This window comes from Indicator indicator, chromosome 1, assembly GCF_027791375.1.
Source record: "Indicator indicator isolate 239-I01 chromosome 1, UM_Iind_1.1, whole genome shotgun sequence".
Taxonomy (NCBI): Eukaryota; Metazoa; Chordata; class Aves; order Piciformes; family Indicatoridae; genus Indicator; species Indicator indicator.
The window spans coordinates 121,422,304-121,439,357 of NC_072010.1; the positions used below are offsets into that span (position 1 = coordinate 121,422,304).

General features: G+C 48.2%; 1 protein-coding gene across 1 annotated transcript; it reads right to left on the reverse strand.

Annotated features, from left to right (window-relative positions):
• Positions 1-6,605: 6,605 nt before the first annotated feature.
• On the reverse strand, positions 6,606-7,123 carry MID1IP1 (MID1 interacting protein 1). The gene has a single exon (XM_054389718.1). It carries the CDS (start codon positions 7,098-7,100, stop codon positions 6,606-6,608), a length of 495 nt encoding a protein of 164 aa, XP_054245693.1. The 5' UTR covers positions 7,101-7,123.
• Positions 7,124-17,054: the final 9,931 nt, after the last annotated feature.

A 17,054-nucleotide genomic window follows, 5' to 3' on the forward strand; every position in this document is an offset into this window, starting at 1 on the left:
TGAGGAGAAGAGGATAGATAGCATATGTGGGAAAGCAAGAAGCAAAGTGGATGGTTTGAGCCAAGTTGAGTATTAACCACTACTGGGTACTTGGATTAAAACAAAAACAAAAAGAAAGAAAAAAGTTAATTTCATAGATGTGTGGATCAAAGAAAGGCTGTGTCACTTTCTTTGTGGGGGCTGTTCATGGCTGCACAGGCAGGTTCCTCTGTGGTTAGCATGCTTGGGAACTGTGTTGACTTGGTGGCTTTGTTGGCTTCTGTCTTCAGGCTCAAAATGGGCAAGTTTGCAATTAGCCCTGCGAAAAAAAGCCAAATATCTCTGCAGCCGTCAACATACTCTAACTAGTGCTTATCTGCTTAATTCCTCAGTTAGTGGCATACAAACAGGCTCAAGGAGAATGCAACTTGAGAAGGCCATGCATTCCCATTTCCAAATGGTCTGATAATAAGGATGAAATGCAAACTACCTTAGTGCAAAGTGCAGGAAGTTCTGTAGGTTTCTTATCCCACAGAAGAGAACCAGATTTCAGTTCCAGACATCCAGGGGAGGGTGCTCATTCCCCTCTTTGTGATGACAACTCTGAGGAAGCCATTCCAAATGCAAGATGAAATACAATATCTCAGAATCACAAATATTAATACTTGAAAAAAAAAATGCTTTTCATAGAATGGCTTAGGTTGAAGGGACCTTAGAGCAGGGACACCTCTCCTCTCAACTGGACTCTGCTGCGCAGAGCTTCATCCAACTTGGCGTTGAACACCCCCAGGGAGGAGGCATCCACAACCTCCCTGGGCAGCCTATTTCTGTATCCCACCACCCTCTTACTGAAGAACTTCTTCCTAAGATCCAGTCTAAACCTACTCTCCCTGAGCTTAAAACTAGCTGAGGAATGCCTGAGACCTTGTGTCTCCTTGGATCTGCATTTAGACTGTTTCCCTGGAAAAGAGACGAGGGCTCAGAATGTTACACTGAAATACTTGGGAACAAAAAGTATTTCTCTGCATACAAAAAAATGCACTCTCAGATTCCAGTAAAGGCTCCTCAGAGTGTGGTCTAAGTGAAACCAGCTGACTGGTCAGGCTTCCTACAGACTCATAAAAAAAAAAGTGGGAAGGGTGTAGTCTATCAAACATATCTAATCTTTGCATTGAAACAGCCTCCATGCATGCAACATCTGCTTGTTGGCAGACAAGTTCTGACTCAACAGGTCTTTAACCTGTCACCTCCCAGGTGCTTTGATAAACCACAAAAGCTGTCAGCTTGGCCCTCAAATAAATCTCTTCTGAGTGTGGTGAAAAGCCTTTGTGTATGGGCATGAATCCATGCTGTTCAGGAAGGGTGAAAGGATGCTCCATCATTTCCCCTTCTTTGCTCCCAGGGAAAAAACATCTTGGTTATGGAGTGAGAAACCTTCCTACTGCCTTTCTCCCCCCACACCACCAGAGCATGACCTGAAGGAAATGCCTGAATGAAAGTTTCACCTTGCATCCCTCTTCCTGCTCCAGCACATACGTCAATGACCAACCAACAATCCCACAGCATGGGTGTTGCCATGCTGCTGAGGTATACTCTGGATCATGGCTTCAGGTACTCTGCTTGTCTTCTCAGTTCAAATGCAGATGAAAAGGGAGATGCCCTTTAAAGCTCAGCTAGTCAGAAGTGGCACATCTGTGCCTGTGGGACATCACTCCTGTTCTTTGCAACCCAAAGCTGCTAAGGCAAAACAGGCCAGGGCAAAAAGGAAAAATTGTATTAGAATCAGACATATGTAAACATGATGAAAAGATATAATGATTAATTGATCATGTGGCAAACACCACAAACAGCACAAGGAAAGATCATTTACTGTTTCATGATGTAATAGAGAGGCACCTGTTTTCCCCTCTAAGCTCTCTAAGCATTTCCTCTTTCAGAATAGAATTCAAAGGAACAAAACCTAGAGGGTGTTTCCCTCAATCAGTCATTCTGGGTCAAGCAGTGTGTTTGAACAGGGAAGAAATATTACTTTCTATAAAGGGTGCTGATGCCAGCAGTTGGCTACCAACAAAAAGACAATTACCGCACTGTTTGTAAATTTCCTTTTGGAATGGAGATCATAACTTGATTCCTTAAAACTAATGTTGACCCAAACATGTCATGCAAGTTGTGGTCTGGAAGGAAAATGCTTTTGCAACATTAGAGCTAAAGCATTCAGGTATTTCTGCTTTTTTAGAGGTGACAGTAACAAACAATAGAAAAAAACATATCCAAAGCTGGAACTGCTTTTGCAGTGCTCACCCTGCCTTGCACTCCCCTCAGGTTTTATGGCACATTATAGCCCATCAGGCTCTTCTTTTTTTTTTTCTCTATGCATTGTCACCTAAGATCTTTAAGACTCTCTGTTTGGAATATAGTACCTAGCACATTGTTAGCTAGGTATGTGTAATAAAAAGACAGAATGTTTAAAGATATAAATAACATAAAGCAGTACTTCTGGACAATCCCCTCTCATACGCAGTGTTTCAGGGAAGAAAGTCTGTAAGAAAATTACTGCAGGCTTTTCCACAAAGGGATAAGCTATGTACCAAACCCGTAGGCACAAAGAGGAGAAGCTACCTATCCTTTTGTTTTCTTGCTTTTCCTGATAGAATAGGGTGCAAAGCTTAACTCTATAATAATAATAAGCTAATATAATCTTCCATCTGGCCACTAACAGCAGTGCATCTTTCAGTGAGGCTGAGCTGCTGATGACTCATGTCTTGGTGCAAGAGCCTCATGGAAGATGAAGGGGACAAGACACAAACCACAAAAGGCAGATACCTTGATCTATTTAAAGCCTTCTGAAAGAAAAAGCTTTCAGAGGGAAAGTAGGAAGATGACAGCCTAGCCTGACTCAGCCTCACCTGCTCCCTTCCACCAAACACTGACCAGAGTCTGCCCTTGGCAGCAGCAGCAGAAGGGTATTGTGCAGAAGGGAGGAAGCAGAGGAGAAATACAGCCCATCCAGCATCCATTCCAGCAAGTCAGAGTAGCCCAAGGGGGTGTCAAGATACTGATTTCAGACTTCTAATCTGTTCCTGGACAGAGAGGGATTTGCCAGCCCACTTCTAGAGAAGAATGGAGAAAACTTTACGGTGCTGAAGGCAGATATGATTTCTGCAATGCACCCATAATCCAGGACAGATCTGCCATCCACTCAGGACAGTAGTGAGTCATCAAAGCAGCCTCTGAAAGGCCATTCTTCCCATGGAGCTCTTGCCCATTCCCAATGCTCTTATTTTCTAACATATATATGTATATATATACACACACACACACACCTCGAGACAAAAGCTTAACTTTCTTCCTATTTGCCCTACTGTTCTTTTGTCCAAATAAAAATAAGAGCTGACTCATAAACTTTAATGGCATGTACTGGGCATTTGCATGTATTAACAGATGCATCCCCATGCACAATGTCTTTGAGGCTCCTTGGCTGTAACATACCTTCTGCTGTAATCAATTTGTAAGTGCAAATTGTTCTGAATCTCGTTATAAATTACTCTTCTAATGTCTGCCTTGCTGTATATTCAGTCTGTTTCATTTAAGTGAGCTAAAGGTGACAAGTGCTGCTCAAAGGGCTCGTGTGCATTCCCCTGGTTCGTGCACAGTTATGGTACTTTGGCAAGTTGTCTTTTTCTTCATGTCTGGCTTGAGGATAAAGCCACTTATCAAAGTGTTTGACATCATAAAGATATGTTTATATTAGGCCAATCTTTGTCATTGTCCTATCACAACAATCACTTTACCCCAGCAGACTAAAAGCTGGCTGGACTTTGTATCTAATCAGGAGCACACAAAATGATCCTGTCCTTCAAAAAAAAAAAAAAACAAAAACAAACCAGCATAACCCCTAATGATAATCCTAATTGTATTGCATAGTGCCACTCATGGAAATCTTTACCAGTTCAACATCTAACATACAAAATTAGAGTCTTAAGACTGCAATCTCATTTTTGCTTACTGCAATGTCAGGGGATAGTATTTACTTAATTGCCTGACCACCCCACTTTTTAGGCCAAGTTGTTTTCCAGAGCAGCCAACAGCTAAATCCCATGCCTTGTCCATTGCATGAGAAGCACATCTTTGCTTTTATCTGGTGGGGTTCTTTCCCCTCCCCCCCACATCATGAGATCCCCTCCCATGACCTTGTGAAAGGGGAATTCTAAAGCAGCTCCCAGGTGGGAGGTGGCCATGTCCCTCCTGCTGGATTGAGTCTCTGCAGTTTTTGCTGTGGCTGCACTGAGATTACCATATGGCTGCACTGGGATTACTGTGTGGCTGACAGCCATGTGGCCAGGTCCCCACATGGGAGCCATGTGCACTTCAGCGGCTGTGGCTTAGTCACTCAGGCAAAGCAAACCCTTGAGTCACAGTATCATCCTACCTCCTCTGTTACCCAAAGCTTTATTTGGTAAGGAAATGCCACCTTTGCTGCCAAACTAGTTCTTTCTTAGCTGCTCTGCTCTGTCACTGAACACTTTTCTCATCCTTCTTTAGGATGAAGAATAAATGCATGTGATTCACAGTGATATTGCACTAATGTAATACTACTTTTGTAGTTACTCGTGGTTTAAATCAGCACCAGGCTGTCTCTTGTGCAACAGTCCGAACAGTATTGCCCAAATCCATACCAGAAGTCACCTGGAGTTCAAAAGGAGTACTGCTGAAGCTGTGTTACCTGCTTTTGTCTTGAGGTTTTACCAGTGCTCCCCAAGCAGAGGTTACAATGTGGTTTTCAGCCAGCTGAGCACAAGGCAGAAGGGAAGCACGCAGCAGAACAGGTTCTCTCACCCTCGCCTGCAGGAGAACAAAACTTCACCATCCAGTGTCAGGCACCACATCTTTTGCATTCCATTAGTTAGGCTATGGCAAGACAGGCAAGCTGACATGTTAGGAAACCAGGGTAATCCCTCTCCTTGTTCCTGACTTTTTTCCTGGCATTCTCCCAAAGTGGGAGGAGAAGAGGAGTTAAAAACATTACAAAAAGAACAAGCATTGCCAAGCTAAAAATCACCCAGCCTTACAAAAGTTTTTTACCCTAGATGGGAAAATCTTCTAAAAGATGTGTTTTTAAACATACATGCGGGCTGATTGTTTCAACTATGCAAACATTTGCCAACTAGTACCATGCTCTAACAGTCAGGCTAAAAGACAAATTTCTAGGGAATATATGAATTTAAGCAAAAATATCCTTAAAGCTGAGAAAACAATTGTTCTGTTTTTAAAGGAAACTAAACACAAGTATCAAACAAGCCAAAATTTTGATTACAATAATAATAAAATGAAATTTCAGTATGTTTACAGCTTGGCATTTCAGTGCTGAGAAGGAAACTTTGTATGCTATGGAAGGACCTATGTATTTATTAAAGGCTTATCCTCTGTCCTATGCTGTACTGTACTGTAATCACTAGGCACACTTTAATACTAGAAGTTAAGATCAGAATACAATAGACACCCAATTCTGAGGCACATTACTTCAGTGAATAAGTAATGCAAAGAAATCAATACCAATTGGGTAACATAAACCAAATTAATTTCTAGTATCCAAGAAGGATTAGAGAGGAAAGAAAGTAATGCGAGATGTCAGAGGCAAGTATCCCAGACCTATCTGTGGGGAGAGAAAAGACCTCTTCACAGTGCATTAAGATACTTCCTGAAAAAAGCAAGTCATTCCTAGGCTTTGCTCCAACCTCCATGAATTGGTGCCTGCGAAGTACCCATGACTCGATTCTCTTGGGTTTTGTTAACAGGGCATTGACCTTCACGCCAACACTCACAGAGCAACTGGACTGCCCAGTTGGACAAACCAAATCTCAGGCCATGTATGGCACAGTTAATGTGTCCTTAATCCATTTTAGATCTGCCCAGTTATGATCACTAACTAATTGCTCCCTTTTGAGAAAAAAAAATACAACCCCCCCTGTTCTGCACATAATTTCTGCACCTGGTAAGGCAGCTCTGGAAATAACCTCAAAGAACAACAGAATTCAGAATTCCAGATGTTAAAAATATCATTTAATTAAAAGAACATAAATCATACCAAAAACTTTAAATCACTTTTAGTCAATACATTTGCATTTATTTTAGAATATATTCTACATCTGAGTAAAAAAAGTTTCAAATAAACTCCAGCACATGTACAACCATGGGACCTGCCATTCATCCCGCAAGAGAGGGATGCTCGTTAGCACACTGCGTTTCCTCCCGGGGTAAGAGAAGCGTTTTTATGCCAGTTTTGTTATGTTCATTGGCTTGCGTTGAGCCTCCTATCTGCCAACTACGCCACCACCTCGTACGCGCCCGGGCTCAGCCTCCCCGCCCGAGGAAGCACAGCAACCGCTCGCCCCAAACCGTAAGGTAAAAAAAACAGGAAGGGGGAAAGATAATTAATAAACTAGTATTGATTAATTTACATCTCTCTCGCTTGTGCGTTGGTAGAAAACTGGCTGCTGTCCTGGAAGGCGTAGGAAAACCCCAGCCCTGGGCACAGCCCTGCGCCGCCGCCGCAGCAGCGTCGGGTGGGGACGCGCCACTCCCGCTGGGACGGACTCCCCCTTCCCTCGCTCCCCCCGCCCTGGAGCTCACTGCCCCCAGCTGCTGAAGCCGATCTCCTGCTTGTATCTGTTGGTGAGAACGTTAGCCTTGCGGGTCAGCTTAGAGAGAACAGAGTGGAGTCCGCTGAGGTGATAATGGAACTGCTTCTCCAGGTCCTCCTCCCCCTCGTCCTCCTCGGCGGGCCCGCCGCCCAGCTTGTCCTTCTTGCGGGCCGCCTCCTCGCCCGCCGGCGGCTGCACCACGCCCCACTCGATGTCGTTGCGGATGGACTTGAGCAGCATGTAGTGGCTGTACATGTCCCTGCGGGAAAAGTAGGCGCCGGGGTCGTCGGGCGGCAGGGCGGCTTCTCGCTGCTGGCAGACGGCGCCCGCCGCGTCCAGCTCCTCCAGCAGCAGCGGCACGTCCCGCAGCAGGCTGGGCACCATCACCGTCTGGTCCATGTTGTTCACAGCGCCGATGAAGCGGTTCATGGCGTTGAAGAGGGAGTACTTCTGGCTGTACGAATCGCAGATCTGCATCATGCCGGGAGGGCGGGCGAGCTCAACCCGAGCTGCTCGGTCCGCGGGGCTCCGCCGGCGGGGACCTCCTCCTTGCTAGTGGCACCGACCGCCCTCCGCCGCGGGCTGCGCTGGGCTCGGCAGCTGCTCGAAAGCAGGGTCCTGCTGGGAGGTGATGGCGGCAGGCGCCAGGGTTAGAGGCTGCTGTCTCCTCCTTCCCTCCCTCTCTGCAGCCCGCCTTCCCCTCCCGCCGCCTTTATCCTCGGCCCCATCTCCTTTTTTTAGGCTTCCCCTCCCCATCCCTTTGCCTTGCCGTTACGTCCCCATTCCCGTCCGTGTGCCTCCCGCCACTGCCCCAGGAAGGCACCCCAGGGAGAGCGGTGCAGCTGCTTGCACTTGCTGCCGCCGCTCTCCTCCGTGACAGGAAAAAAAAAAAAAAAGGCAAAACGCGTACTCCCTCCCGCCCCATCCCCTAACTCCTCCCGGGACCCCCACCCTGGAGAGACAAATTAAAATGCATCCAGGAACCCCACCCGGCGTGGGGCTGGAGACAGTCAAGGGAAAGGTAAATTGCATCCCGGGACTCCCATCCGGCGTGGGGCTGGGGTCGGCCAAGGGAAAGATAAATTCAAATGCAAGTGGCACTCAAGCCGGCGTGACCCGGCCGAGGCACCGAAGGGAGGCACCCACCGTGATCCGATGCAGCTCACCGCCACGCCGTCAGCCCGCCGTTGCCCGTGGCTGGATTCCCATTCCCGGCACCGTATTTATAGTGCGTATCTTAAAACAAGGTGTTCCCCAGTGCCACCCCCCAAGCCGGCACGCCAGATAAAGACGGCGGGCGGTGGCCGAGCCAGCTCCGCCTCTCGCCCCGCACCGGGGGAGGGCACCACAACGGAGAGAGCGCCGGGAACGGCTGAGCCGGGGGCACAGCTAGCTTGTCAGCATCATGGTCCCCGAGTAGAACCCGTTGGCGCGGGTTTAGCTTTCGAGGTGCAAACTGCGAGGCTGATTCCCTGGGAGAACCAAGCTCCCACTCGCCCATTTCCATCCCGCGGCGGTAACCCCGCGTCCCGCCACCCCTGAGAGAAGGTATCGGCGGCTGCACAATCCACCAACCCTCTCGGGTGCCCGTAACATCCTCCCCGCCGCCCAGGGACGTGGATGGCAGTGAGTGGCATGGCGCCATGACCGAGAAGCGTTTCATCACCGCCCCCAACCCCACTCTCCTCCTCAGCGCCACGGCAAGCAGCCCTGAGGCGGCCTGCGCCAGCCGCGCCGCTACCCTCCGGGCGGGGGAGAGGGAGGCGCGGCCACGGCGGGCTTGGGCAGGGCAGTGATTGACAGGGCAGGCGGCGGGGACACGCGGGCTCCGCGTGCTGTCCGCGTTCGCCCCGGCCGCTCATTGGCTGCCGAGCGCGCGGCGAGCGTGATGGCCCCCCCGTCCCCCTCCCCGCTCCGTGTGCTCCAGTGGCAATTAGGGTGGTTAGCCGGGGAGAGCGCTGCAGACGTAGAGCCCGCCGGCACTCGGCTAAGGCTCGCCTGCACTCGCCACCTCCCAGCATCCAGCCGAGGAAACGCGGCTCCCCGCTGCTTGCTATGCCAGCCCGGGAAAGCAGGCGCGTCCCTCCGCGGGCGCCCTTTGTCTGAGAGCCACGGCTGTGGAGGGGCTGCCTGGCAGCCATCGCGGAGCTGCCGGCATCACCCCACAGCTTCACCTCCGGGCCCAGCCAATCGGCGGGCCACTCAGCCGCCTGGCTCCCCTACCCCCTGCCAATCAGCGAGCCTCGGCAGCAGCCAATGGGAAACAACAACCCCCCTCCCACACATCTCCGGCCGCGGCTCGCGCGGCCCTGGTAACAGGCGGGCTGTCTGCCAGCGGCGCCGGAGGTCACGTGGGGCAGAGCGGCCCGCGGGCTGCGGGTGGGGGTTTGTGTTGGCGCGTTGCCGTGGCAACGAATCAACCAACGGCCAGAGGCGCCGCCGCCACCAGCAGCCCCCACCGCCCCCCGCCCCCACCGCCATCGTTGCCAAGGCTCTGCGCTGGCCTGGGGAGAGCCCGCGGCCCGGAAGGTCGCGGGGAGGCGGCTGCGGGCGGAGCGGCTACGGAAGTCTCGGAGCTCGGCCTCAGCGGGGAGATGGGGGCTGGGTGGATAGGAGAAATTCAGCCAGCAGGCCGGCCTCAGCAGCGGCCGGGCCTCCGCACTGCGCACACCGCGCTCCACAGCGCCCGGCTGCGCGACCGCCCGGACTCTCGTCCCTGCCGTCCTGGGCGCCTCTGTGCTCCCCACAGCGTTATTTGGCCCCCGGCTCCTTCAGGCATCCGTCCCAGGCCGCAGCCCGAATGGAGGAGGCCGATTCTCAGGGCAGCGGGTAGCAAACCGGCGGTGTGACAGAGAGGATCGCAGTCGGGTACCCATCAAGAGCAGCGCTGGCGCTGCAAATACTTGCGGTTAAGCAATAACAAGAGATACGGATTGGTATAAAACTGTGGTCTGTTCGCAGATAATTCACTGCAAGCGAAAACCCCAAATAATAAAATCTCACGGGGCCAGAAAATTGGGCACAACGTGTATTTGTGTCTTTCCATAGAGACACAGTATGTAATTAATAAACTAATACCAGGTTTGCATCTTTTGATTGAAATAAAGTGGCTGCTGAACATGCAGTAATTTAGAATCTTTAGGAACAAGAGAAAGTGGTTTGTTGTCCAGCCTTCCTGTCCAAACTAAAACAAAAACATCACATGTTTAGAACATACGGGTGAGGGAGAAGATAATGTTGACCAAAATAACCCAGTTTGGAGCTGCAAAAAGGGGAAGTTACATGATTGTATCAAAAGCATGTTTTCCATGTGATGGCAGATTATGACTTGATCATAAGATTATTTTGACCCCCGTTAATCTTCCCTCTTTGCATCCCAAAATGTATAGCCACACGTTCTGCTTCTACCTTTAACTGTTAGTGTTACCTCATTTTAGCGTAGCACTAACAGAGTGCTGTAGCCTGTGCAGGCATGTGCCTAACCCATTAGACTGAGATAGATCATACTCAAGTCAAACTTCACAGCATAAGGCAATTGGCTTTTTTTTTTTTTTTTTTTTTTAACTTCCTTATGTTCTGATCGATTTTGATATGCAGTGTAAATGTCTCTGGTACGCATAATGTATGTCATTAACACAAGCCTGAGTAGGTTTGATTGCTCTTTGGTTAGAATGAAATAAAGGAACACATATTTCTAACTCCAGTGGCATGTAATTGCCGTGGCTGTGCACATGAGAGAAAAAGGAAACAGCACTTTTCTTCCCTTTCTGTTAAAAAAAAAAAAAAAGCCCTATTTGTGGCATAATATTTTATATGCAAGCAGCGTTTGTTTAAAATATTTCCTCTTCAGAATAATCTGATTGTTGTGGCTGTGCGGTGAGGACAGGAATTAGCTAGAAACCCCTTATCTCATGGTCTGAGCAATAAGGAAGCCTGCACTGCCTCTGTCTTGCTGTCCAAGAAGGTGTAAACACTTCCCTCTGACTGGCATAGGGGCTTGGGAAAGGAAACCAAAACGACAGCGTGAAAGGGTAGCCCTATCCAGCACTTCAGCTGGATGGAGCACTCCTGATGTACATACCTAGCACTTTGGGGGAGAAAACGCCTTTTTGCTTGGATAGAATTGTTACTGCTATTCAGGAAAGAAGGAATCACGTGTAAGTTACTGTATTAGCTAAATCCCTTTAATTCTTCCTGAAGTGAATGAGAGCAGGCGATCATAGGATCACAGGATGTTAGGGAAGGAACCTTCAAAGGAACCTTCGACGGAACCTTCGAAGATCCTCGAGTCCAACCCCCCTGCCAGAGCAGGACCATAGAATCTAGCACAAGTTGCACAGGAACACATCCAGATGGGTCTTGAAAGTTTCCAGAGAAGGAGACTCCACAACCTCTCTGGGCGGCCTGTTCCAGTTTTCGGCTCCCCAGCTCAAGAGGGACAGGGACCTGCTTGAGAGAGTTCAACAGAGAGCTACCAGGATGATTAAAGGACTGGAGTGCTGCTCTATGAGGAGAGGCTGAGAGCCCTGGAGCTGTTTAGTCTGGAGAAGACTGAGAGGGGATTTAATAAATGTTTATAAATATCTGAGGGCTGGGTATCAAGAGGGAGGGAACAGGCTCTTCTCAGTTGTGCCCTCTGATAGGACAAGTGGCAATGGATATAAACTACAGCACAGGAGGTTCCACCTCAACATGAGGAACTTCTTCACTGTGAGGGTCACAGATGATTAGCCCTTTCAGCCTTCTTTCTGTGTCCAGCTCCTGTGAAAGAACAGGGATGAACTATCACTATTACTATTTAGTTGTTACTGAGCTATTAACAGGTTAATTCAGCTGCACATCAGTGTTTAGGCACAGCAGCACTATAGTTAAGTGCTACAAAGGCTAGCTGTAGGAACAATGCTGCTGATGGCCTCTTTCCTCTGGCAACATTAGCAGCTGCACATTATTTTTCAAGATTAGACACATGATTCTGTCAACTTGGGTGGGTTTTCATACCATTTCTAAGGCCTATCTAAATTCTCTCTTCAGTGGCAACAGTATATAACAAACTGTCTTTGTTAACAGGTTTCCCTGCACACATGCTGGCATGAAATAGGTGCCACTGGCATGTTGCAGGACAGCGATGGCCGCACTTTGGTGGTGAGGAAATTGTTCTGCTGCACAGTGTTTGCAAAATAAGATGAGATCTGGTGTGGGTGAAAAGTGATAAATATGTGCAAATATTTAGTGTTGCATTCTGCAGCCTGGGAGCACCATTTGGACTGGCCTGATTGGAGCAGTATCTCTTGGGAATTTCACTTCCTCTTGCAATTTGTTGTCAATGTGACATGGCAGATTAGAGTTCAGCCTTGGAAACTGCAAGTCTTTTCCTTCTAGTCCTATTCAACATATATTTTTGCTCAGACTTGTGAACTGCTTCCCTTATTTTGAGTGACAGTACAGATGCACACATTTAACACTTCTCTCTCCTTTCTCTTTCTGGAACTGAGTCCAGTTGCACCCAACTCTGTACCAAGGAAGCCAGTCATTTCTCATCCAGAAGGAATGTACGTAAATTTATCATCTTAATTATTGCCTTTCCATGAGTTTCATATAACCAGTCCTTGTGGCTTAACATGCTAATGAAGAGGATAAGTAGAAATTTAATATGTTGAAGGAATGCAGACCAATTTGTCTGAGTCCTGCTGAGACCTGTGGTATGACTTGCAAAGACTTACTCATCTCTCTTCAGTCTCACACTTAGCTACTTTCTACTCCTGCTTCTGTTAGTGCTCTGCGAGCAGAGTGATTCTCCAAAGTGGACAGAAACCTCTGTAAAGGCAGACACAGGGGTCAGGAAGAGGGCATTTGGAGAAAGGGGTAGTGATTGTAAATCTTCTTTTCCTCTGGCATGCATGCAAATCTGAGCAGGACTGCACATTGCCAGAAGCAGCACCACAAGGGCCCCATGGCATCATGTCTCTGATCAGAGGAGCAGTGTTTTGTGTCCATGGTGTAAAGCATGGGAGCCCGGCAGGAAATCTGCTGGGACCAGGAAGCAGTGCTGGGCAAGGAGGCATCTCTCTTGGTAAACTCCTGTGAAGCCTTTCCAAGTTGCTTGGCTCTGCGGGTTGCACCTGTATCTCTCTAGGCTCACCAAGGCTCTGCTTCCTCAGAAGCATTCCTGGAAATCCTTGCAAGTTCAACTTCAATCTATTCACACAGAATCACAGAATGTTAGGGGCTGGAAGAGACCTTGAAAGATCATCTAGTCCAACCCCTCTGCCAGAGTAGGATCACCTATACCAGATCACAGAGGAACTCATCCAGGTGGGTTTTGAATATCTCCATAGAGGGAGACTCCACAACCCCCCCTAAGCAGCCTGTTCCAATGTTGTGTCACCTTCACAGTAAAAAATGTTTTCCTCGTGTTTACATGGAACTTCCTATGCCTCAACTTCTGCCCATTGCGCCTTGTTCTCTCACTGGTCATCACCACGAAGAATAAAAGCGTGCCCAGTGTCGCCACTCACTGTATATTTTCCATGCCTAGGATCCTTCCCAAGCAGTGCTCAGCTAGCACCAGGAGGTCAAAATAGGCTGGAACATCTCCCCCCCCCAAGATGGACTGATGGGATAAATGCTGCTATGGCATTGTTCACACAGTGGGTGCCTAGCATCCCTCTCCTCAACCTTTTGCCAGCCTCATCAGTTTCCCCTGGAAGCTGGTTGGAGCAGGCAGTGTGGCGTGCAGTGCCCAGAACGACAGCGGCCCTTTTCAAATGGCTCCTTAGCGCTGCCATAATCAGCCTGATAAATAAAACATGGCTTGCAGACACAGATTTACTGGAGAAGGCTAAGGGGGCTGTAGCTCCCTCATTAGTATCTCCTGGTGCAGTGTGCGTGCTCCTCATTATGTGGCACAGTGGCGGTTGTCTAGTCATCCACAATAAGGCTGCAGCCGCTCCGAGGATGTGCCAGAGATTTCAGGGACCTTTTTTTTTTTTTTCCCTCTGTGTTAATAATAGGAATTTATAAAGAAGAAAAAAGACCTTGAGTATGAAGATGATGAAGGAGGAAAGACTGCATCACCAAGTCTGATTTTCTCTCCCTTGCATCTCTGTAAGTCATCAGCAAATGCAGAGAAATCCATATAGCCATGATAATATTGAATTGGTGTCAGTAGGATTGAGACCTCTGGACAGCACAAACTGTTATTTTGGGGAGCTTTATTTCCCTTCAGTCTGAAAAGCTGCTTGGAAACTCTTGGCTGAAGTACAAACTTCATCCTCTCCCTCTCATAGAATTGTCAGGGCTGGAAGGGACCTCAAGGATCATCTAGTTCCAACCCCCCTGCCACAGGCAGGGACACCTCACACTAGATCAGATTGCTCAGAGCCACATCCAGCCTGGCCTTAAAACCCTCCAGGGATGGGGCTTCTACCACCTCCCTGGGCAACCTGTTCCAGTGTCTCACCACCCTCATAGGGAAGAACTTCTTCCTAACACCCAATCTGAATCTACCCGTTTCTATTTTTGTTCCATTCCCCCACTACCTGACACCCTAAAAAGTCCCTCCCCAGATTTTTTGTAGGCGCCCTTCAGATACTGGAAGGCCACAATAAGGTCTCCTTGGAGCCTTCTCTTCTCCAGACTGAATAGTCCCAACTCTCTCAGTCTGTCCCCATAGGGGAGGAGCTCCAGCCCTCTGTTCATCCTTGTGCCCTTCTCTGGACATGCTCCAGCACATCCAGATCCTTCTTGTAATAGGGGCTCTAGAACTGGATTAAGTACTCCAGGTGGGGTCTCATCATAGTAGACTAGAGAGGGAAAACTACCTCCCTCGACCTGCTGGAGAAGTATCCATTTGGCCAATTTTAAGTCCCTCGAAGCTGGGGACTTGGGAGTCTGGGTTATTCTGAAACAAGGTCTGTGGAGGTTTGATCCAGCTTTTCTTTTTGGCCATCATTTAAATCCCTCCTACCTCCCGCACACATGCTGCAACTGCATCATCATAGTAACCCTGCAACCGAGAGGCATGAGAGTCTCCTCTGAGACTGTAATCTCACTCTAAACAGCTCTCTGGCGGGTGCTCATGAGTAGCCATACATCATGCAATTTTCTCCTTTAGAGGCTTGCGGTGTCATCTTCGCCGTGATCCCTGCCCTGCCTGGGCAGTACTGGCAAGCCAGAGCCCGAGGCTGGATCGGGAGCAGGCTGCCGAGGCAGCACTGCACGGCTGGGGCACATGCAGGGTCGTGAACAGCATTAGCAAAGCCTGCCCTTTGCTACCCTGCCCACACTCTGGCAGAGAAGATTCCTGTTTAGCGTAGCAGGAGACTTTACCGGCATCGCGAAACAGTGCTCCGTAAACTTGTGACTTTCTGTAACGGCATTTAATATGCAGATAGCCAAAAGAATGCCACCGTGATATATTTTTATGGACAAATATTATATATTAAGCCCTGATTTATATATCTGAGCGTAATACCTGGGGCTCTGAGGAGAGCCTTTAATCTCTGTCAGCGAGGCAGCACGCATGCTAAACCGCCGAGTAAATCTGCAGGGGAGCGGCGAGCCGAGCGCGGCATATATCAGAGTTATTCCGCCTGATAAAATTAAACACACAAGACCACCTTTCTGTGACATTAGCGGGTTGGGGCTGACAACAACGGGTGGGGGCTGACACCAGGGAATACCGACCTGCGCTTCCCGCTCTGACCAGGACCTGCAGCGTTCCTGCTGCTTCTGCCCTCCCCGTCCCAACGTGCTGTTCCCGGAGGTCTGCGTGAAGGAAGGGCTCTGCCTGTGCCTTGGCCCCTCTCTTCCCACCCCTCCGCTGCACCTCGCCGTCTGTGTGACTGCCTGGGTGCAGTCGATGGGGGTGCCAGCGCCCTGTTTTCCCTCTGTCAGCACATGTGGTAAGGTGAACGTTGTCTCAGCGTGGGGTTCTGCATTTAATAACCTCGCCAGCTCAACTATTTTTACCTGAATTCCCCTTCTGAACACGATAAATCTGAATTGTGCATTTTCTAAACCCCGTATCTCAGGGGTAAGTCTCGCAGGTATCCTTAGATGAGTAGCTGCTGTCTTCTGCACCTGTCTAGCACCACCTACTGTAACTTTTTTATACTGTTTTCCTTTCCTTTACGATCTTTGCAGGAGCTACCCTCATCCCGAGGAGCTTGTGGAAGAACAGGAGCTCTGGTTTTGTTTGAAAGGCCCAGGGCTGCATGATGGTGAAATAAATACAAGACACGGTCATCCTATAAATCACATTTCTTCATTTTAACCAGTGATCTGACTTTCTGTGCCCAGCTTGCTGCTGATAAATTTTACAGCCTTCTCAGTGCTCTGAAAGAAGATGGAGCAGAACAAAGGTTTGAAGCTGAAGCTTTCTATGCTAGTTGGTGGAGCAAGAGCTAGGCACATGGCAGGACGAGCAGCTGAAGCATAGCTTTGTGTGTGGAGGAGAGGGCCTGCATGGGAATAAATATTTCATTTGCTGCCCAGAGATGCCAAGGAGGAGCCGTCAGCTTGGGTTTCTACCATCTGATGGAGATTTACAGAGTGGGACTAGAAGCAGCAGAATTTTCCTGGGAAAGTCCTATCTCTGCTCAATACATTCAGTATTAAAAAGGGAGTATCCTAATTTTCCCAACTCTGCAGCTCAGAGCTGACATGGAGGCATTATGTGTCCTTATTATATGCACTCTTGTTACAATGTGGGTTTGACTGGGGGATGTTGTTAAAGACAACAAAAATAGAACCAGAGCTTTCTGACTGCTAGGGCTATTATGGATTTGTATGATTAATATTTAGTTGCTTTTCCAAAAAAAAAAAAAAAAGGTGAAAAGCTGGAAGTCAAAATCAGAACAAAGTTGTGCTAAGGACTGCATATGGCCTTTTTAATTATTATTATTTATGTTTAATAAATTTGTAGGTGACAGATTAACCTAAAAACACTGCCAGTCCATTCCAGGGTTGTAAAACACAAAACAAGGTACATCATACTTTTTCTTTGTGGCTGTTGAAACCCAGATTATATGTTTGAAACTAACCTGCTTTGATGACAAGTGATATATTTTCCACAACCCTCGTGAAAACTGGAAATGAGGTAGATTTGGCATCTTAGCCTACAAAGTTCTATGGCAGATCTGCAAGCTGAAAGACCACAGGGTTTTGTCTTGGCTTTGTTTCTTGATGAAATCCTGAAAAGAAGTAAATTAAATCCATGTTCTAGCCATATGTGTAATTTTGTTCTACTGGAATAGCTTAGAGAAGTCAATGAATTTCTTCCTACTCCCAGCATTGTGTAAGGGATGATACAAGAACCTAAAGATTACTGTCTCCAGTAGTACCATGCATTTGTGAGCTTAAAATTATCACATCATTTTTGTTTTTAATTTGTGTGACTGGAGAGAATCTCTTCTTGCAGAAGATTTGTATTTC

Bases quoted from the DNA above. Each gene is read 5' to 3' on its own strand.
- MID1IP1 (XM_054389718.1), bottom strand. From the start codon at position 7,100: ATGATGCAGATCTGCGATTCGTACAGCCAGAAGTACTCCCTCTTCAAC.